The 22,233-nt window shown below is 39.9% G+C and overlaps 2 protein-coding genes across 2 annotated transcripts; one reads left to right on the top strand and one right to left on the bottom strand.

The window, feature by feature from the left end:
• Positions 1–1,906: 1,906 nt before the first annotated feature.
• On the bottom strand, positions 1,907–11,846 carry plrg1 (pleiotropic regulator 1). The gene is made up of 14 exons (XM_033970409.2): positions 11,715–11,846; positions 11,249–11,355; positions 10,546–10,682; positions 10,225–10,278; positions 9,590–9,683; positions 7,559–7,640; positions 7,390–7,485; positions 5,801–6,043; positions 5,502–5,603; positions 4,595–4,697; positions 4,205–4,313; positions 3,988–4,127; positions 3,145–3,338; positions 1,907–2,951 (listed from the first exon to the last, which is right to left on the bottom strand). Exons 1-14 carry the CDS (start codon positions 11,721–11,723, stop codon positions 2,892–2,894), a joined length of 1,530 nt encoding a protein of 509 aa, XP_033826300.1. The 5' UTR covers positions 11,724–11,846; the 3' UTR covers positions 1,907–2,891.
• Positions 11,847–17,214: 5,368 nt separating this feature from the next.
• LOC117374333 (uncharacterized) lies at positions 17,215–19,345 on the top strand. The gene is made up of 6 exons (XM_055221825.1): positions 17,215–17,223; positions 17,933–18,096; positions 18,181–18,227; positions 18,368–18,541; positions 18,697–18,872; positions 19,229–19,345. The coding sequence occupies exons 1-6, from the start codon at positions 17,215–17,217 to the stop codon at positions 19,343–19,345; spliced, it is 687 nt and encodes a 228-aa protein (XP_055077800.1).
• The last annotated feature ends 2,888 nt before the right edge of the window (positions 19,346–22,233 follow it).

Raw genomic sequence — 22,233 nt, forward strand, 5'->3', positions numbered from 1 at the left:
CAAAACGTGCTGAAGTCCAAAACAAGTCCAAAACGTGCTAAACTTCAAAACGTGCTAAAGTCCAACACAAGTCCAAAACGTGCTAAACTTCAAAACATGCTGAAGTCCAAAACAAGTCCAAACGTGCTAAAGTTCAAAACAAGTCCAAAACGTGCTAAAGTTCAAACATGCTAAAGTCCAAAACAAGTCCAAACGTGCTCAAGTCCAAACATGCTAAAGTCCAAAACATGCTACGTCCAAATGTTCTTAATTCCAAATGTGCCATGCCCAGCTGGACTCGTGTCAGGTCACCCTCAGGCACGATGTACAGGACAAATCTTTACACAAAACATAATATGTCTAATTTCTTTAACCCTTTGGTGCATAGTGGTCACTGCAGTGGACAGCTACTAAAACATAATTTTCTCTTTACTGCATTGGTTTATATAGTGCATATCAGCCTCTAGAGTGCTCTCTGCTGCCATACTCCATTGAGGTAAATTCAGTGGTCAGTCTGTGTAACTGCATGTAAATTTCCTCTGAATCCAAGATGGCCGACAAACAGCCACCCCTGCAGACCACAGCTGATATATCCTGTCAATCATTCTATGCTGGAGGAGCCCCACTGATAAAAAAAAATATGATGATGTGCAGTAATATATAGGGAAGGATATTATTAGTTTGGAATAAATACAATTTTGGTCCAATATGTAGAAAATTATGATTAACCCTGTATCCAGTGAAGTGGACATCATGCATCACCGAGTACATTTTTTAACACTAATCATGTAACTGTTTCACTGTTTCTTCTGACTGTTTTGGTTATAAGTCAGTGTAAAATTGTTATATTTATAAGATTTTCATTTAAAATATATTTTTTGTGCAGATTAGCTTGAGTAGTTACTATACTATAATAATTATTGTATCATATTTTGTAGACGCAGCAAAGAATAAGGCAGCCTACAGAATATTTCAGGAAATTCCAACCAGATCCAGTGGTGATGAGTGTAGTGACGATGAGTAGAACAGAGAAGAACAGAGACATAGGAGTTGAAGCTGATGGAGATAAAGACAGTCAGGATGCAGAAAGTGAGGATGATGAGGAGCACGACGCAGAGGAAGGTCAGCATGATCAGGGAGCTGTGGAAGATGGGCACATGGTACCTGACCACACTCAAGCCCGCAAAAATATCTGGAAAGTCCAAGACATTGATTTTGATGAAGACTTGACTTTTCTAAGAGAATGCAAATTGAATATGGAGAGAAGAGATCCCATAGATTTCTTCAGACATCTGTTTCCAGCAGATCTCATTGATGGTATAGTGCACAACACCAGCTTGTATGCTCTCCAGAAAGGGAAAGAAAATTTGGCAGTGATAGGAGAAAAGATGCAGATTTTTCTAGGAATCAACCTGATCATGGGGTACATTCGGTATCTAAGGGCAAGAATGTACTGGTCTCGTGAGGATGGCCTTCATCTTGGAATAATTGCAAATACTATGTCTGTAATCAGATATGAACAAATGCAAAATATGCAATGCAAAAAATAAATAAAATAAAAATGCAAACAGATGCGATGATGCTGCATACAGACGGAAGACCTAATACATCTGCATGCAGTGCTGTTGCCACTGTGCCCTGGATGCTTTGTAAACTTTCATACAGCTTAGGTGTGATGAACATAGAAATGTTCCAAGTTGCAGAGACTAATATGTCAGTTCATGTTTTCATCCATCATGCCAATATAAGGATTTGTTAATATGTTAATTTGTCCTGCGTCCTTATAAAAGTGTGCAGACTCACAATAATGTTTCTCCTGTTGGAGATGATTTGACACATTCAGGTGTGAGATTGGTTTTCTTATTCAGGCCTAAACATTGCGCCTATACAGTGTTGAAATTTCCCAAAAAATTGCTGAAATGTTTTTCAAAGCATAAAAAGAAACATGTGTTTATATATTTACAATAGAACACAAATTAAGTAATTTTTACAATCAGTTCACAATGTTTTATGTTGAGTGCTCAGGCGCACATAGTCCACTGGATTGGACATGTTTGTAACTTCATGAAAAAATCTTTTTTTTGAAAAAAAAAAAGAGTTGAACTTTTTTTCATGTCCTGACAAGAAAAACACCTCAGAAAAAAATCTTGACCAAGGCTTTCATAATTCATGCATCAGAGGGTTAATCTACAAATTATAATTTCACTTTAAAAACATTAAAGGTAAACTACGTAGTCAGGTGGGGAGTGTGCCACCTGCTTGACTATGTTGATATATTGCTTGGAATGTTCCATAGTAAGGCATTACACTTGTCCAGCTTACAATAGAACAAATGTAACCAATTAAATGCAGTACAAATGTTTAAAAACATGCATTTTCACTGTGAGGAGTGAAAAAATTCAAAGCCAAGTGTTTGCATTGAAGGCCATGTGTGACTGATTTTATTGACTGTAAAGCACTCATTGCACAATAACGAGTCTTTTAGAGTGTGCAAGGGTGCAAGTTCAACCTCAACATCCAATATAAAAGATGCCTCCAAGACTGGGGCATTTATGGAAAATGTATTTTATTAAAGGGGAAAACATGACTAAATAAACCAGACAGGCTCACTTCTGTTTTTGTACAACAATAGACATTTTGTGTTTGACCATCTCAGACCTGGTTTTCCTTGTGTCTGGACAGTCCAAGTGTGAAGAATGGACACTTGTAGTGCACCGGTCAGACCACAGAGCGGTCATCAGAAACAAAACCTCTGGACGATTTCTAGTGATCCAAGACGGCGGTCTCACAGGACTGGAGTCTTACACTGAACTGCAAATGGTTTCTAAACTGTAGCACAGACCTTTCCCCACTGATGAAATGAAAAATGACAAAAGTACAAAAGAAACTAGGTCAAATTAAATATATAAACATCAGAATCGTTTTCTCTTGAGGATTTCTGGTTTCCAGTTGACGGGATGACTGTCTTCCGTCTGCAAAAGAACATAAAGGCGTAAAAAACATTTAAATAAAATTGTTTTCTTACTGGTATCATCATTAAGTGGTGTTTTCCCAATAGAAAAACCTCTCTCATCGTTTTTATCTGTTTTTTGGCTCTGCTGTTACTGTAAGGTGACCTTGGGTGTGAGAAAACACAAAAATAAAGTGTGTTTTTATTTTGTTTACCGCAGAGTCATCCTCCTTGTACACTTTGATGGTCTTGTCTGCCTCTGCTGTGATGAGACGGCTCTCAGAGTGGTCAAACACACAGGCGAAGATCCCAGACTCACTGTCCAGAGACCCGGGCTGCACCGCCGCATGGATCCTCTGGAAGTTATACCCTGTCCTCCAGTCCCACATGTGGATAGTGCCGTTGTCAGCTACAGACAGAGGGAGAGATGGACATATAGATGGACAGATAGATGGACAGATAGATGGATAGATAGATGGACAAACAGATGGATGGATTAATGGACAGGTGGACAGACAGATGGATAAATACAGATCTGATTACTTCAGAGATAATAACAGCTCCATAACACATGTAGCTCAGTTTTGTTGGGCCCAAGCCCCTACACGTTTTGACAAGAACTTCATCCTCTCCTTCTCCCACTGCCCTGACTACAGTATCCAAGCTCATCCCATACACATTCCATATGCAGCATGAGAACAGAGCAAGCCTTCTACTTCTATAACAGGGTAGATTTAAGGCCTTCTATACTGTATGAACACGTTTGTAGACTGCTTAATTGTAATGACATTTGAAAAAAGCTTCTTCAGTTCAGAACTGAGGAAGCGGCTTGGATGAGCAGCCAAACATCTTCACTCATACAACGATTTGTCCAGTTGACAGATTTAAACTTTGTCTATTGCTATGGACCAGTCCTAGACGACTGAGTGATTACACAGACAACAAAGCTTTTACTGTTTTTATCTTTACCTTTACTGGAAAATATTCACTGCATAGGCTCAATTTTAAAATAATAATGATATTCATATTCATATTATATTAGTAGTGGTGCGTAGTACCTCCAGACACGAGCACCCCGTCAGAGTTGACTGCCAGCGTGTTGATGATGGCGTTGTGGCCCGACAGGTTCTGAATGAAGTTTCCATCAGGGAACATCCACTGTTTGATGTTGTCTGCAGAGCCAGAGGCAAAGGTGTATCTGCAAAAAACATGTTTAAAAGTCAGTACAGATATATGGCAGCTCTGTGCCTTCTGCATCTGTGCCGCTGGACTTACTGTCTGGGGTGCGTGACCAGGGTTCGCACAGACTTCTTGTGGTTGGTGAGGGTGGCTCGGGTCTTTCCAGCGATTAGGTCCCACAGTCTGATGGTGGAGTCATGGCTCCCTGTAACATGTACATGGGACGGGTAAGTCATTATTACAGGATATATGCAAGCAAGTTAAAGCCACTAACACTTCATAAAAAAAAAAAAAAAAACGGACTAAAAGACAAGCCATTTTCATCCTGGTCATTTAAACGAGGATTGTGTTACACTGTTTTAATGCAGAGACCAGGACACCTATTCTAAAGACTATTTTTAGGCTGCTGAGTAAAAGTATTAAATGAATCTTATTATAATTTTTTATATATATATTTATTTACATATTTATATATATATACCTGACCTGTGATGACCTGAGGCTCTGCAGCCTGACATCGCACTGTGGCCACTGTGTTTGTGTGTCCGGTCAGAGTGTGCACGTTGGCTTTGGTCCGAATGTCCCACACCTAAAACAAACAGAATGTCATGAGGGTTTCACTATTATATCACTGCTGATGTTTGATCTTCAAAGGTAGAACATAACCAAGTAAAAGTAGTACAGTACTGTACTTAAGTGTGTACTTAAATACATTTTAAAGTGTGTATTTTTACTTTAGTAAAAAGTACAGATACTGCTCTCAAATGTACTCAACTACATTTTTGAACTGGACTGAAAAGTAAAGTATTTTTATTATTGTGTGAGACCTGGTGAAAGAGCTGAGGGTTTACTTTTAACATGTTCAGAATTTGAACAAATATATTCAAATAAAAACTTTAAACTTTATAAACCTCAAAATCTGTATGAAATATTTTTTACTTTTTACTCTTAAAGTACATTTAATACTTTTTCTTAAGTAGATTTTTATGTCATATTTTACACTGAGAAATTTTGTAAAGTAAAAGTATTTCATGCAGATTTTCAGATCAAATAAATCTTCAGATGTGGTTTCTGTTTTTATTTCTATATTTTTGTTTTGTTCAAATTGAACGAGTTAAAAATAAACCTTCAGCCTTTTCAGCAGGTCTCGCATAATAATAAAAATACTTTTACTTTTCAGTTCAAAATGTAGTAGAGTAGAAAGTACATATACTGCCCTCAAATATATAGTATTTGTCCACTGGGTATTTAGCAGGGACAATGAGATCATCTTCATACAGCTGGGCTGTTCCTCACCACCTTAACTTAAAGGATTGTTTGCAGCCTCAGCTCTAGAAGAATCTGTCACAGATGTGACTTTATAGCAGAAGCACGTGTTCTCAAAGATCCTCACCCTGGCTGAAGCGTCTCTGCTGCAGGTCACCAGCACGTCGATGGTTGGATGGAGGTCCAGATCATACACAGCGCTCAGGTGTCCGTGGTAATGTCTGATGACCTAAAGGACACAGCGGTGAGGTCATGTTAGTACTCTGTTTGTATGCTTCTATACGTTTATCATTTTTAAATAAATATAAATCTGCAGATGCTCAAAGTATCAGTATCGCAACTGAAAACACTGGATCGGTACATTCCTGGCTGAGAGAAATTAAAATGGCAGAACTTAGGAGAAAATCCAAATCCTGTAGACTGTACCTTGTTATACTCCAGATCCCAACACTTGACCTGCTTGTCCTCCCCACAGGAGAAGAGATAGGGGCTGCGGGTGCTGACGGCTACTCCTCTGACCGTGCTGATGTGACCCGTCAGGGACAGCTTCAGTTTTCCACTCGCCAAGTCCCAGATCTTTATAGTTCTGTCAGCGGAGCCTGTGACAAACCACTGATTCCCTGGCTCCACGGCCAAACAGCGCACCCAACCAAGATGTCCGCTGATTACCTGTCACACACAACAGAGCCTCTTAACGGGGATGTTCCCCACAGTCTCAAAGGGCCCATATTACACCATTTATGATTATCATGTGTCCTCATCAAAAACACAAATGGAACCCTCCATACTTGGAACAGAGTGTTTAAGAGAAGAACTCAGCCCACCTTGTGATGTCATGTGGTGATACAGGAAGTGCTCCACTGTGTTTTTAAACTCCCTACACCTTCACTAGAATCATTTGGATAATTTCAGCCCTGGAATTGCCAATCTCTACTGAACCAAAGATAAAAGGAGCTGTTAACTTGAAAACTACCACTTCATGACATCACAAGGTGGAACAGAGCATTTTGAGCTTTGGAGATGTGACAGACTAATAAAGGGTTACTCAAACATGTGTGAATGAAACAAACAGCATTAAAACATGGCTCACAGGGGTCAGTTTTGTGTAATATAGGACCTTTAAAAATATGAAACACAGCACATTTAAAGCTTGGTCCAGAGTTATTCCTCACTGACCTTATGCATTCTGAACATCCAATTATTCACCAAGATAAGTTTTCACAACTCCAGAGACCAGACCAGAGTGGAGTTTTGCTGTCACAACGCTATGCTAACAACAACAACAACAACAACTAGCATGCTAGCAATGCATAACGCTTTATAATGAGATGCAGACAGTACACAGTGGAATTATTTTTATTTGCTTTTATATGTACTGGGGCAAGACCAACTTTGGTACAAAATCAGGTACAGGGCCTTTAATGAAGACCTTTGAATATTAAAATCCTAAGGTTGGTCATGTGGGATCATAATATTGAGCTGTGGAGAAGGTGGTAAACAGTCACATTTTTATACAGAGCTTTTCCACCTTCAAGGCTCAAAGCATTTTACATCAAGGAACCGCACACACATTCACACACACACACCAGTGTACACAGACACCTCGGGCAAGGGTTAAGTGTCTTGCCCAACACAACGAAATTCCTCTGTGGGAGCTGAAATCGCACCACTAACCTGTGGGTCAGTGCATCTCACCACTCAACCAAGAGGGGGGTTCAAACCACCAACCTTCATATCAGTGGACAATTGCTCATCAGACTGTGCCACTGTCGGCCCTTTCTATGGGAGAATCAGTTCTACGGTAAATGGCTCTGAGAAGAGAGATTCCATTTTATTTGTTCAAAGTCTGAGCGAGTTACTTATATAAATATTTTTATATGAAAATGCAGTGTAATTCATGTCTGTCAAACCAATGAACTTGGATTATTGTCATTATATTTCAGATTTTTGATAATAAAAGTGTCTCACCCATAAACAGCACAACTCTATACAACCCCAAATGAAATACTACACACCCTGAACAGTTTCCATGGCGGGTGCCACTGTGGTTTGGGCATTGTTGGAGCTCTTCTCACCAGGGCATTTCTAGTTCCACCTCCCTCTAAAAGAGCCTACGAAAGAGCAAACAAAGACATTATTTGGGATAGGCACATGCTAATAATCTTGATACAAAGTGAGACTTACCACAGTGCCAGCGTGAGAGCGCTCCCCTCCATAGTGCCGATGGATCTCTGCCACACTGGCTGCGGTGCGACTGGCCTCTTGTCTTTAAACAGAGGAAACATGTAGGATGAAAACACTACACTCTTCAAACTGGTCAAAGATTCAGTAAACACGTTGTCTGCTTTGAAGGATTCAAAATATTATTCGCTCATAAACACATGGTGCTTTCACATGTTATAGAATTAAAGGGACAATATAACACTCTGGTGGAGGGTCTGCCACCTGCTTGTCTCCTTCAAGGGGTTCTTGCTTTGATTGGGATGTATGACATTTCGGCATTAAATGTGTGCATCTCCAGGAAGACAGGCATGGGACACTGCCAGAAATAAGAATGTAAGTTTCTTGAGCAATAACTTTTTTCTTGAGATAGATACTTTTATTTCCATACTGTGGAACCTTCTAAGCATAGCAACAGCACATCCATGGAGACAAACTGGTTGCACCTTTTTAATTTAATTCAAGTTAAAAAATAAATTACCTTTAACCAAGATTAACTCAAAACAGGAGCAAAGGAACAATGCGGAACAATTATAGTCGTACTATAATAACGGGACCATTGTTGCAGTTTGCCAGAGGTCAATGTGGCAATATACCACAGCAACATGGTCTGGCCCACGGCCAATGGTCCAGCCCACAGCAACATTGTCCGGCCCCCGCAGCCCATTTGCTCATGATTTAATTTACTTTGTGGCATCTTTAACTGTAGAAGTGGGCCAAAGCCGAAAACCCGCGGGGTGGGACACGCACAGCCGCGGGGTGGGACACGCACAGCCGCGGGGTGGGACACGCACATCCCTGTTTGTTCTTGGAGCAGTAAATATCAAAATTAGCTTTGTTCTACTGTAGGTGCTTTTAACATGAACCAGATGTTGTAAAAGTTATTTATGGTTCAGTTCTGGTTCATGTCTCTAGACCAGGGTTAGTCTTGGTTTACACCTGATAGTTCTTGTTCTGCTTTAGTCCTGGCCTTGGTTTAAACCTAGTCTAATCCTATTGTCTGGTTTCAGGTCATCGCTGTGGTTTTTGAGTTATACTGTTATGATTTTTGTTGTACCACTCGAGCATATGTGGATATCTCAGACATAAAAGATAAAACTGAGATGCAGTTTTGGCTGGCTTACTGGATGCCCCGATGACAGCTGGACCCTCTCCTCCTCCCCGCCTGGCCCTCCTCCTCCCCGCCTGGCCCTCCTCCACCCGCCTGGCCCTCCTCCACCCGCCTGGCCCTCCTCCACCCGCCTGGCCCTCCTCCACCCGCCTGGCCCTCCTCCACCCGCCTGGCCCTCCTCCACCCGCCTGGCCCTCCTCCTCGCCTGGTCTTCCTCCGCCCCCCTCCCTCCTCCTCACCTGGCCGATTTTTCTTGTTTTGTCTGATTTTTCCTGTTGTTTGATTTTCCTGTTTGTTTTTGTGCATAGGCAGCACGGTGGCTGAGTGGCAACACTCATGCCTCACAGCAAGAGGGTTTGGTTCGATCCCCGGGTCGCCCAGGCCTTTCTGTGTGGAGTTTTTCATGTTTCTCCTCGTGTCTGGATGGGTTTCCTCCGGGTACTCCGGTTTCCCCCATCAACCAAAACATGAACCCCCTTCGAGACAACTGTTGTTGTGATTTTGGGCGTTACAAAAATAAAATGAATTGAAAATGTAACGTCACACTTCTAACCTCCAGACGTGCCAAATATTAACAACAATCATCCCGCTTTGTAAATATCACTTAAAGCAGCAAACACTGAGCATCATATAAGGTGGCGTACCAAATTGCTAAATTACTTGTTTTAATTTAATTTTAATGTATTATTTTGATATTTATTTAATTTTAATTTATTTATTTGATGTTTATTTAATTAATTTTTTATTTTTTTTATATTTAATTAAATTTCATTATATCATTTCTTTTATTTTTTCGGGGGGGGGGGGGGGCATGATAGAAAATAATTGAGAAGCACTGCATTATTGCAATAAAAAGTATAAAAAAAGGTATAAAAACAGTGTACCTGGCTTGTGAAGGAGGCAGAGCCAGAGCCACTGTCTGGATGCCTGCTTCACTGGGGTTTCTGTGCAGCTTGGTCTCAGTGGTCAAGGCCACACCTGTTCAAAACAACATCGCAAATCAACACAGAGAGCGGCAAGCCTCTGTACAAACCAACACACAAGGAAGAGCAGCGAGCCTCTGCACAAATCAACACGGAGAGTGGCGCACCTCTGTAGTGTTCTGGTATAAAGATGTTTCAAAATAGGCACACATTAGAAGCACACAGGGAACTGCAGTTTGGCCTAAGGTGAAAACTAAACATGACTCATTACATCTTGAAATAACTTAAAATTTTAACTTTTAAACTCTGTATTTAAAATAATACGGAGTTGTGTAGTGTACAGTAGATGTTCCACTGCAGCACTTTATAAATGTTTATCACCACATTATCAATCACACCTGCTCCTGTTTTTAATATTTTAAATGGGCCTATGCTGACATGTGTTTCGTTTGTATTTTATGAACAAGACTCTGATGCTCTTACTATAGAAATAAAGCCAAACAAATATCTAATTTATGTTTTCATTTATGACAAGAGACTCACAAAAACTAGCCATTTTAAGACGACAACTTAGTAAATATGAGAAGAAAACTTGCCTGGTCCGGATGGGTATGCATGTGTGCCAGTGATCAGGTATTCTGCTTCTTCACCTAAAACATAAATTAAATAATTCAACTCAAAAACACACCTGAAAACGTGGTTACGTTCTGTCTCTCTATTACACAGAATGACAGTGTGAGAGCATAATTGCTGCATAATTCAATATATCTTGGATGTCTTCAGTGTCTAAAATGTAGATGTAGTAAACTTACCAACTGAACAAATGACTTGTCGTGTGACTTGTGGTGTGACTGTAGTGTTTATTTTGTCTTTATTTTTATTTGAATAACCGCTGAAATGACCTTTAGTCTTTGTACCTGGCTGTGCATATCCCTGAGCAGAAGCGACTGCTCCAGACATCTGATGGACCCGCTCCTTGTTCTCCTTCAAAGCAGGCATGTGTAAAACGGGGCCGTAGTCCGCCTTCAACTTGACAGCCAACTTGATTTTGTGACTGGAGTAGAGAGGAACAACAACACTTCATGGAATCTGGACATTTTGAGATTTACATCTGACAAACCAAATAAAGCTAAACACAAGACATGAAGAGAGGGATGAATGTCAGAACTGACACTTTCTCAAATATAAACATAGAAAGAGGGAGAAGGATAAATGCACTACTCACATTAAAAAGCTTTAAGGATTCACAAATGCTAATCTAGTTTTTTAGCGTTTAGCGAAGTTAGACGTCAAAGAGTGCTATTACAGAAGTAAAAATGGGAGGATCCTTTATCCTCATGGCAACAGAAAGGACATAACAGTAACTCCGGGTTGGGTAAAACAGCTTATATTAATAAATAGTCAGGGTTCCCACACTTTGTTTGAAATAATTTTCCATACCCACTATATTTTATTATTTAGATGAACACATAAATATTTTCAGGTGAAACTAAAATTACACAAAACACATGTGAACCAATGGGTCAAATACGCCTTATATTGGTAACTAATGTACCATCCCTGTTCTTCAGACAGAGCAGGTCGAGCCCAGTTAAGACACGATGGTCAATAGAATATTACCTTTCTTCGTCTATGGCCACGGGCTTAGCCTGGTCAGCCACAAACATGTCGTGGGTTCTTTTCAGAGACCTGAAGACCAGCGTGTGCACAGAATGTTTCTGCACGTCCTGTGGCGAAGGAAGAGTCACGATGATTAGTACACAACAGGTAGAGGTATACAGATATATATCCCCAAATGAGCACACAACAGGCAGTTAAAAATATACATACCCCCGAATGAGCATACAACAGGTAAAGTTATATAAACACATAAACTCAAATTATCACAGAACAATAACACAGGATTTTGAGGTGTATCGATCCATACACTGTATAAAAAGTCCATCATACGCTTATATATTCAGTCTATGTATCGTACACAAAACGAACATGCATAACCTAGCATGCTTAGCCTAGCATGCTTAGCACAGCATCTGCGGCGCAAACATATTGTGAACATGGCGAAAGTAAAACAAACTCTCCTGACCTCTGACATTTTGCCGCTGAATGTTCCGATGTTGATTCCAAGATGATTGAAAAGATAGATCCTTTTATAAAACCAAACCGTGCGCTCCGCAGAAAAACACGACCAGGACGCACCGGAAGTAGAATGTGTTAATGACCCGGAAGTGAAGACAAAACCCGGTTATTCTCTCAGGCGCGCTCTCTTTTTGTTCTGAACCGTAACCCCAACCAGGTCATAACTACGTCTTTTATTATAGCCGTAACATAACACGAAAAAATACAAATGAAGCATTTTACAAGCATTTGAATGACCTTTATCTGCTGAAGCCTTTCATGTAGTCATGTGTCCTATTACAAGCACATACTTATTTCAGAGCATTGTTTAGTTACTCAAAAGTCAAACTCATCAATTCCCCTTTTTATTTCACTCTGGTGCAACCCGTAGAGGACATTTCAAACTTATTTTGGAAACAAGGAGTCACTTGACCAAAAAAAAAAGTGGTTTATTCCTCTGTTCAAAGCTGTTGTGGTGAACGAGAGGTCAGATCTTTGCTGTCGCAGTCTTTTATTAGCAAAAGACGAAGTTTAAATCTGTCAACTGGACAAATCATTGTAGGGTGAAGATGTTTTGCTGCTCATCCAAGCTGCTTCTTCAGTTCTGAGACAATAGCTGTTTACAGTTTTAGTGTAGTTAGCTCCTCCCTTCAGACAGATATAAGGCAGTGTCCACAGTAATCTGACCAGAACTGAAGAAGCGGCTTGGAGGCATGTCAATTGACTGAGTAAAGTACTCAGAGTACACTTCAAAAGCAGAATCTTGCAGATACTGTGTACAGCTGCATCAGGGTATGAAGCATTATCCATCACAATGTAGTAAGAATTTAGAGTGGTGTGTCCACTCTTTCCACTCCTCTCTGTCTGAAAAGTATGTTGTAAACTTTTGTTGTCTCTAACAGTTTACAGCAAGAGTGTCTGGAAAAAGAAAAGAGAGCAAGTATGTGTCTATTGCCAAGAACATGAAAAGTATAGACTTGGGAAGAGGGGAGGATTGGAACATGTGCAGTTGATGCTAATCAGAGCTCAGCTCATCTCAGCTCACCTGTTCATTTATCATGTTTGAGAATTATAATATGAATAAGCCACAATTCAAAGGTAAACATAAGTCAAAGTTGATATCATTGACTTAAATTGAAACAGGAACCGATCATGCTAAACCAGTAACATGTACCATACAAACATCCACACATGTCCACAGAGATGATCTAACTTCTCTCCTCAGGTATTTATACTGTCTGTATTCACATTGTTGTGCTTGTAAAATGCATTTGTGGCTGGTAGTTGTGCTGTTGTACACACTTGGACAAAATTGTTGGTGCTCGTCGGTTAATGAAAGAAAAACTCACAATGGTCACAGAAATAACTTGAACCTGACAAAAGTAATAAATAAAAATTCTATGAAATTTAACCAATGAAAGTCTGACATTGCTTTTCAACCATCCTTCAATATATATACACACATATATATATATATACACACATATATATATATATATATATATATATATATATATATATATATATATATATATATATATATATAAATAAAAAACTCATGAAACCGGTCCCTAAACTTAATATTTTGTTGCACAATCTTTTGAGGCCATCACTGCAGTCAAACGATTCCTGTAACTGTCAATGAGACTTCTGCACCTCTCAGCAGGTATTTTGTCCCACTCCTCATGAACAAACTGCTCCAGTTGTCTCAGGTTTGAAGGGTGCCTTTTCCAGACGGCGTGTTTCAGCTCCTTCCAAAGATGCTCAATAGGATTTAGCTCAGGGTCAGGTTAGAATAGTCCAATGTTTTCCTCTTGTGACTGAGACAAAGCTTTCTGACACTGGTAAATGGTCACATTTTTCTATAGCACTTTACAACACTTTTTCACACACCAGTGTACACAGACGGAGGGCAAGGTGGGTTAAGTGTCTTGCCCAAGGACACAGCAACAGCATTCATCTGTGTGAGTTAGAATCGCCTATGGATCAGTGGATCTGACCTCTCAACCCCTCCATGTCGAGAGCGGGATTTGAACTGCCAACCTTCGGATCAATGGACAAACACTCCGCACTGGTCAGCACATTTCTCTCTAGAATCCCTTGATAGTCTTTAGATTTCATTGTACCCTGCACAGAGTCAAGACACCCTGTGCCAGATGCAGCAAAGCAGCTCCAGAACACAACAGAGCCTCCTCCATGTTTCACAGTAGGGACAGTGTTCTTTTCTTGATATGCTTCATTTTTCCGTCTGTGAACATAGAGCTGATGTGTCTTGGCAAAAAGTTTCATTTTTGTCTCATCTGTCCATAGGACATTCTCCCAGAAGCTTTGTGGCTTGTCAACATGTAGTTTGGCAAATTCCAATCTGGCTTTTTTATGATTTGTTTTCAATGGAGTCCTCCTTGGTCGTCTCCATTAAGTCGACTTTGGCTCAAACAACGACAGATGGTGTGATCTGACACTGATGTTCCTTGAGCTTGAAGTTCACCTTTAATCTCTTTAGAGGTTTTTCTGGGCTCTTTTGTTATCTGTCATATTATCCGTCTCTTTGATTTGTCATCAATGTTCCTCCTGTGGTCACGTCCAGGGAGGTTGACTACTGACCCATGGATCTTAAATTTCTGAATAATATGTGCAACTGTAGTCACATGAACATCACGCTGCTTGGAGATGGTCTTATAGCCTTTACCTTTAACATGCTTGTCTATAATTTTCTTTCTAATCTCCTGAGACAACTCTTTCCTTTGCTTCCTCTGGTCCATGTTGAGTGTGGTACACACCATGTCAAACAGCACAGTGGCGACCTGTAGCTCTATATATAGGCCCACTGACTGATTACAAGATTGTAGACACCTGTGATGCTGATTACTGGACACACCTTAGATTAACATGTCCCTTTGGTCATATTATTTTCAGTCTTTTCTAGGGGTACCATCATTTTTGTCCAGGTCTGTTTCATGAGTTTATTTTTTTAAATAATTCTGTTGAAGCATGGTTGAAAAACAATGTCAGACTTTCATTGGGTAAATTTCATAGAATTTTTATTTATTATTACATTTGTCAGGATCAAGTTATTTCTGTGACTATTGTGAGTTTTTCTTTCATTAACCAAAAGGTACCAACAATTTTGTCCACATGTGTATGTCTATCTTTGCGGAAAGTTCACCGTCAGTGAGAAGATTGAAATAATTAACTAAAAATACTGAAACTGCTATTAAACTTAGCCTTAAGTTTTACCTGAGTGCAGCTACAAGCCCATTTTAGCAATTAGATATGCATCAGGCTCTACCTGGGTAAGAACAGTCTGTGGATGTGCCTTTTGTCCATTGGTCCTGTATGTGGACATGCTCTGTTATGATCATTTCTCTGTTAGAGTCATGCTAATGTCATTCATTAGAAAATAAGCTGAAACTACAACTAATAACTCCAAATGTGCATTTACATTATAATGGGAACCAAACTACAGGCAAATTGCTTCCGGTGTGTCAGAACTAAGTAGCTGATTTGTATTTATTTTTCAAATAAAGTGATTAAGTACAATGTGACACACAGTAATGTGTTCACATTATGTTTTAGTTTTTATATAATGGAAAAGTTTCATTTGGGAGATAATGTTTTGAGTAATTACACCCTCACGCCAGTAGGTGGCGCTTCGTTTTGGGAGACGGTTTTGTTCAGAGGTCCTCCTTCTCCAATATGGCAGAAGCGTGGCAAAGAACAACCTTCACTGTCGCCTCTCATCATTTCCCTGTGTTTCACAGGTATATTTTATCTGCTCAACAGGCCCAGAACCTGGGTCTGTTACATCCAACCACTGACAGATGGGACAGTGCAAATGAATGTTCTACTTGAGTCTTTTACCAGCAGCTATTTTAATATGTTTAAGAAATAAGGTCCCTTTCCACATTTGAAATATTTTCTCAATATCTCTTATAATTTCAATCCAATATCTTTGATGATTGAGAGAACATAAACAGTGAGAGAGAATGGTCAAAGAAGTGCCTGCCGTGAGGGGACATATGAAGTTGAGGAGGTGAGCAATTGTATAGAAAAAAATAAATATGCTCTTGCAATTTTTATTGACCTAAAAAAGGCATTTGATACGATTGATCACTCGATCTTAATCCATAAATTAGAAAAAAATGGAATACGTGGCAACCCACTGCATTGGCTCATATCTTATCAAACAGAATGCAATTTGTCCAGATGGGCGAGTGCTCTTCCACTCTGAGGCACATCACTTGCGGTGTGCCTCAGGGTTCTATACTTGGCCCAATTCTCTTCCTACTATATATCAATGACCTGTGTTCGATCTCCAAAAAGCTTAAATTGGTGCTCTTTGCCGATGACACTACAATTCTGTGCTCTGGGAAAAACCTGCAACAGTTGATGGAAGAGGTCTCCAGGGAAATGAATAAACTAAAAGAATGGTTTGACTGTAATAAATTGTCGCTAAATTTGAAAAAAACTAAATTCATGGTACTTGGTAACAAAAAAATTGACACTGAACCCAAGATGACTATAAATAATGAAATCATTGAATGTGTGAGTGAACATAATTTCCTTGGAGTTATTCTTGACCATAAACTTTGCTGGAAGCCTCAATTAACTGCAGTAAAAAACAAGATGGCCAAATCCATCGCAATTATGAGGAAAACTAAATGTTTGCTGGATGAAAGAGCACTTTATACTGTATATTGTACATTAATATTGCCTTATCTTAACTACTGTATAGAGGTGTGGGGAAATACTTACAAAACAAATATTAATATTATATCCATTCTTCAAAAAAAGGCGATACGGATCATTCATAATGCTGGGTACAGGGAACATACAAACCCTCTGTTTCTTAAGTCAAAAATAATTAAATTTGAAGATCTAATCAAATTCAAAACTCTACAAATTGTATATAAAGCACGGTACAATCTGCTCCCAAATAATATCCAAGGCATGTTTCAAATTAGAGATAATAAATATAATCTGAGGGGACAATTGAATCTTAGGAAACAGTGTGTTCGTACTACCCTAAAAAGTATGTTCATTACCCGACGTGGAGTTGATCTTTGGAATGAATTGGAAGAAAATTTAAAATGTAGTAACTCTCTAGTAAACTTCAAATGACTATACAGATTAAATATATTCAAAAACTATGCTACTAAAGAAGGATCATAGTAAAACTATGAATACTCATCATTTTGTTGGTTGTTAATAATTCTGTCATTCATTATCTACTGCCGCAATGTACTTTGTATGAACTGTAATTTAGCGAGTCTTTACTCTACGTACACATTAGGCGCACACATTACATGCACATGCACACCCGGTGTGTATGTGCATGTGTTTGAATGATACACACATACACTTTACTTGCATACACATGCACATGCACACCCGGTGTGTGTGGGCATGTGTATGGATGTTGTACACATACACACTACATACATACACACACACATACACACGCACAGATGGTGAAGGTTTGCCACTGCAATGTAATCTAAATGGTGTTATTTAGTTAAATATGGGGGGTAAGCGCACACAAGTATTTTACTTCGGCTTACTCCTTTTGAGCACAAACTTGGGATCTGGGTGTACACTGTTTTGTTTTTGTTTGTTTTTATTATGCTCAAATAAACAATATTCATTCATTCAAGTCTGTGCACAATATGAAGCTGTACTTCTTCTGTCCAAATACAAACTGAAATAGTTTTGCATAGGATCAGACGTCATCCCATGGTTGTTCATCTGTGGTCACAGACAACCTTCTCCCAAACACCTCTGACCCTCTGAGTGTCTGTAGTAGATAAGCTTTTCATCCTTTCATCAGTTTGTTCTGTTCAGTGATGTGTTTAAATGACAAAAGGATACCCTTGGAAAAAGGGTATTATGTAACCTGACACCTTTATCAAACCATTGACAAAAGACCTGGCAGAAAAGGATTGTTCATTATTGACGTGACCTTGCACTGAAACATTGTTGTAGTAGGATCTATCCCGATGGATGTCTCCTTTTCCCTGATCAAGTCACTAACAAACATTAAAGAGGGGTTAACATACAAAAGCTTTTTGAGGCTTTCTACCATGTTATAAGTAGAAAGCTGTTATATGCGTGCAGTGTTTCTATATGTCATTCATACATGTTTAAGTAATCTTGTGATCTCTTCTGGGCACTCCTTATGGTTAACAGCATGAGCCGGTCTCAGAGAGGGGCGGGGCTGCTCTGGCCTCAGCTCTGAGCTCCGCCTCCTCCCATCTAAGAGAGTTAGACTTGAGCTACAACCATCCAGGACCCTCAAGAGAACTCCTGACCGCGCTACGGGACGACCCCCACTGCCCCCTGCAGTCTCTCAGGTGTGGGTCCTGGTTCAGTGGGTCTCTGGTCTATGCTTGGTCCAGGTCTTGGTCTCTGGTCTAAACTGGACTTGTGTGTTTCAGGTTGGATCCTGCTGGAGAACAGTGGATGGTCCCAGGTCTGAGGAAGTGTGAGTCTCTGCATTTCATTCAGTTCATGAGGGCATTAACATTATGTAACTTTATCAGACTTCAAGTCTTCCTCTGAATCTGAAAACTATTTTTCATATTTAAAGGAAGAGGAAGTGATGTCATATATTTGTGTCCTCAGATTCCTGTGAGTTTTCTCTGGATCCAAACACAGCTCACAGAAAACTCAAACTGTCTGAGGACAAACGGACAGTGACCTGTGTGAGAGAGGAGCAGCCGTATCCAGATCATGAGGACAGATTTACAGACAACTGTCCTGAGCTGCACTGGCCTGAGGGGGCGCTGTTACTGGGAGGTGCAGTGGAGCGTTTGGGCTGAAATAGCGGTGAGTTACAGAGGAATCAGACAGAGACAGCAGGAGGCAATAATCAGTTTGAGGAGTTTTAGAATCTGTGGTGGACTTTACTCTTTCTATCACAACAACAGCACTTCCCTTCTCTCGTCCCTCAGGTGGAGTGTCTGTGTTCCTGGACTCTGAGGCTGGATCTCTGTCCTTCTATGAGGTCTGTTCTGAGGGAGAACTGTTCCACCTCCACACCTTCAGCTCCTCCTTCACTGAGCCTCTATTTCCTGGCTTTGGGTTTCAGTCTCAAGGTTCTTCCATGGCAGTGGTGGATTTGGGGAAAGTGCCCCTTGATTGACCTCTGTGATTCTAATGATTATAAATATTTTAGATTTTCCTTATTCTCAATTCACGTGTACCAAATAAATCTAAAGTAAAAATCCCTGATTGAAATTTAATGAATACATTTTTCATTTAATTAATGCATTTGGATTTTTTTTTTTACAATGAGCCTTGTATATTCATGCTTTGCTACATGTTACAGGCCAAATATCTTATGCAAAATATACATATATATATTGTGGCCTGGCCCCTCTGTCAAATTTTAAAACCCATTGTGACCCGTGTGTCAGAAAGTCTGCCCAGCCCTGGCCATTAACTTGTGTTTAAATGTCATTCTCATAACACTTTGTTTTGTAGGCCACCGAAGAGGAGAGCGAAGAAGAGGTCCCTGGTGTTGTCACCCTCCAGCTTCAAGAGGGAGCTGCTGGCAGCACTCCAGAACCGACCTCCTCCTCCTCCTCACGCTCAGTCTGAGGATGAGCACTTTTTCTTGTCTCTGCTTCCTCTCCTGCAGAAGGTGCCACCTCATTGTAATGATTTTGTAAAATTTACCATTCACTAATTATTATATAAAAACACTATTTCCTTTAAACTTGGAACCTTTGGAGCCTACCGTGTAGGCTGCAGGGGAGGAAACAGACCCTCCTTTCTCCTCTACTTCATATGGTCCCTCACTTCTCACGCCCCTCCTCCAGGCAAGGTCCTTTCTAAATATATATGTAAATGGTTTATAAAATGATCTTTTGTTAATATTTGTTGTTACAAAATTTTGATGCTGTTGTAAAATAAAATGTGTAAATTTTATTATGAAATGTTTACTACTTTATACATCATACACCATTTTTCTACTACTGTGTAGTTTGTAAGGTGTAATATCAATAATTGTTAACACAATGTATACCATAGTTACATATCTAAAAGCTTACTTAATTTACCAATTCAATACTATAGATAAAACATCTACATAGACAAGTTAAATTAATCTGTGTGTTTAATCATTTCTGTGTGTGACCTAGTAATTAGGGCCAATCTTGAATGTACACGTTATGATGAACCTGAAGTTACAGTCAGCAGCCCAGTCCTGGCAGACATTACCAGCAAACAAACAATGAACAGCACAAAAATATACAGTCTTAAAATTGAGGTACTATAATATTTCCTAAGTAAATAAATATAATGAATCATAACCACAGATTCTAAAATGTTAAGCCCTTTATAGTTTACTTCGTAGCTCTTAAAAGAGCCGTTGTGGGTCAGTCCTGTGGTGGACATGAGTACTCCGCGGGCTGCCATGGTACTGTAAACTCTCCTCAGTGTTCCCTCTGGAGTGTTTGTTGGCTCTAGTCAGGTTCTGAATGGAGAAGGTGAAATGGTGGAATGGCACATAGAGATTCTTCCTGTCTATGTGCCACTCCACAACAATCAGACCCTTCTCCATGTTTTTGGAGGAGGGTCTGGTTGTTGCTTCTCATCCAACTAGCTGGTACCTTTAATGAGTTTTTCAAACACATCCTCTGCCATCATGATCAATATCTGGAAAGGAGAATAACAAAACTCAGTTGATGCATGCTCTGTGTTCACTCAGACTACTTCTTCTGCCCAGGCTACAGCTACTGTTAGTGAAAGCGTTAAGCGCCCTCTGCTGGTAACACCGAGTATTGCTCTTAAAACACACCATTCACAATATAAATAGATATAAACAATAGTTATATTTTACATTTTCATGCCTAGCTGGAATAGATTAAATTTATGGGGGGGTAACCATTTCAGAGTTCATCAGAAATCACATAGTGCCCCACTTACATCAACTTGATTTGAAATATTGCTATAAAATATAATATTGTAAATGATAATATTGTAATAACTTACAGCAACTTGTAAATGGTCATAGTTGTATTCATTAACCTAAATATTCATTAATCTACATTAGACAATACAGATAACATGGTGATGTATTACTTTGACACGTTTTCATAGTAACTTCAGACAGTCTTCGGGTGGTGTGATGCAACTTAACAACTGTTCTTACTAGACGTGGTCAGCAAGACACATCTGTTATCTATATTGTTTGATATATATCAACAACCAAATTATATGTTAATACTGAGAAAACACGATGAATATTCCTCATCTTAAAATAGCATCTATTCAATTACACATTACTGCATAAATGTAAAAGAAAATGTAGCTTTGATTTTTTTTTTTTAAAAGCTACTAAACCAAAAGGACATTTTTTGGCACAGTCACTAAACTTACCAGACATCTGACAGTTCCAGCATTTGCATGATGATGACAACAGTTAGGATCCATCCAGGATCTTCATCTTCATTCAAGGGCATCTCCAGCAGGTGGGAGTACAGTCCACTTGTATACTGCATTAAACAATTAAGGATCAAATCAAATCACTGTAGGAGGCATATATGGTGAATAGTTAAACTGTTTTTTTCCCTATGGGATCACAGTGAGTGCTGCACAATTCAAGCATGTTCCCTTCCTACTGTGTTACAAACCTTAAACTCAAAATTACATTATCAAGTAAAAAGACACAGTACTACTCACATGAGAACTTGTGACAATACCTACCTGTACCTGTCACTATAAAACAACAAGTAAATGGTTAAACCCCACAGCACAGGGACTTACAGTTCGTTGCCATGGGGCCAGTGGCTGAAGTCCCGGGACTCCAGGGTCTCCTCAATCTCACGGACAGTGGAGGCAGACGTCCAGGGGGTAGTCACCAGCATGGAGTCTGAGCCAGAGACGTAGATCCAAACCTCCTGGTCCATGTGGTGCAGGTTGGGAAGCAGAGTCCCCAAGAGCTGAAAGAGAGCACAGTCGCTTTAGAGTATTGTGTCCGTTTTACATGTGACCAACAGTATTCTAGTATAGGATTCTGTATACCTCAAGGAACAGGGACTCGTCCCACACATGGACCCAGAAAGGGAACAGCTGCAGAACTCCAGGCTGCTCAAACAATATACAGACATATGTCAAACACAATGCAACAAGGGCACAATGTCTCATTCAGAGAAACATTAGACTTACCTGAGCACCAGGGTCAGGGGGCACAGAGGAGCCCGAGGGGGAGGAGCTGGAGGGGGAGGAGCCAGAGGGGGAGAGCCCAGGGCTGCGGCTCTCAGCAGGCTGGGAATCAAGAAAAAGAGCATGAGCCATTTGACATTTCATGCAGTTAATTGTCACTGAATATTTAAGACAGGTCAAACTCACCTGCACATGAGCAGAAGGACCAGTCTGCCGAGGCAGAGGGCGTCTGCTGCTGGCAGCCTGCAAAAGTTTAAGTTTGGTTTAAAAGAGGTAAAAATGTAAAAGGATAAAAACATGTTAAAATTCCCACAAACAAT

The sequence above is a fragment of the Periophthalmus magnuspinnatus genome, chromosome 1, assembly GCF_009829125.3.
Source record: "Periophthalmus magnuspinnatus isolate fPerMag1 chromosome 1, fPerMag1.2.pri, whole genome shotgun sequence".
Classification (NCBI taxonomy): domain Eukaryota; kingdom Metazoa; phylum Chordata; class Actinopteri; order Gobiiformes; family Gobiidae; genus Periophthalmus; species Periophthalmus magnuspinnatus.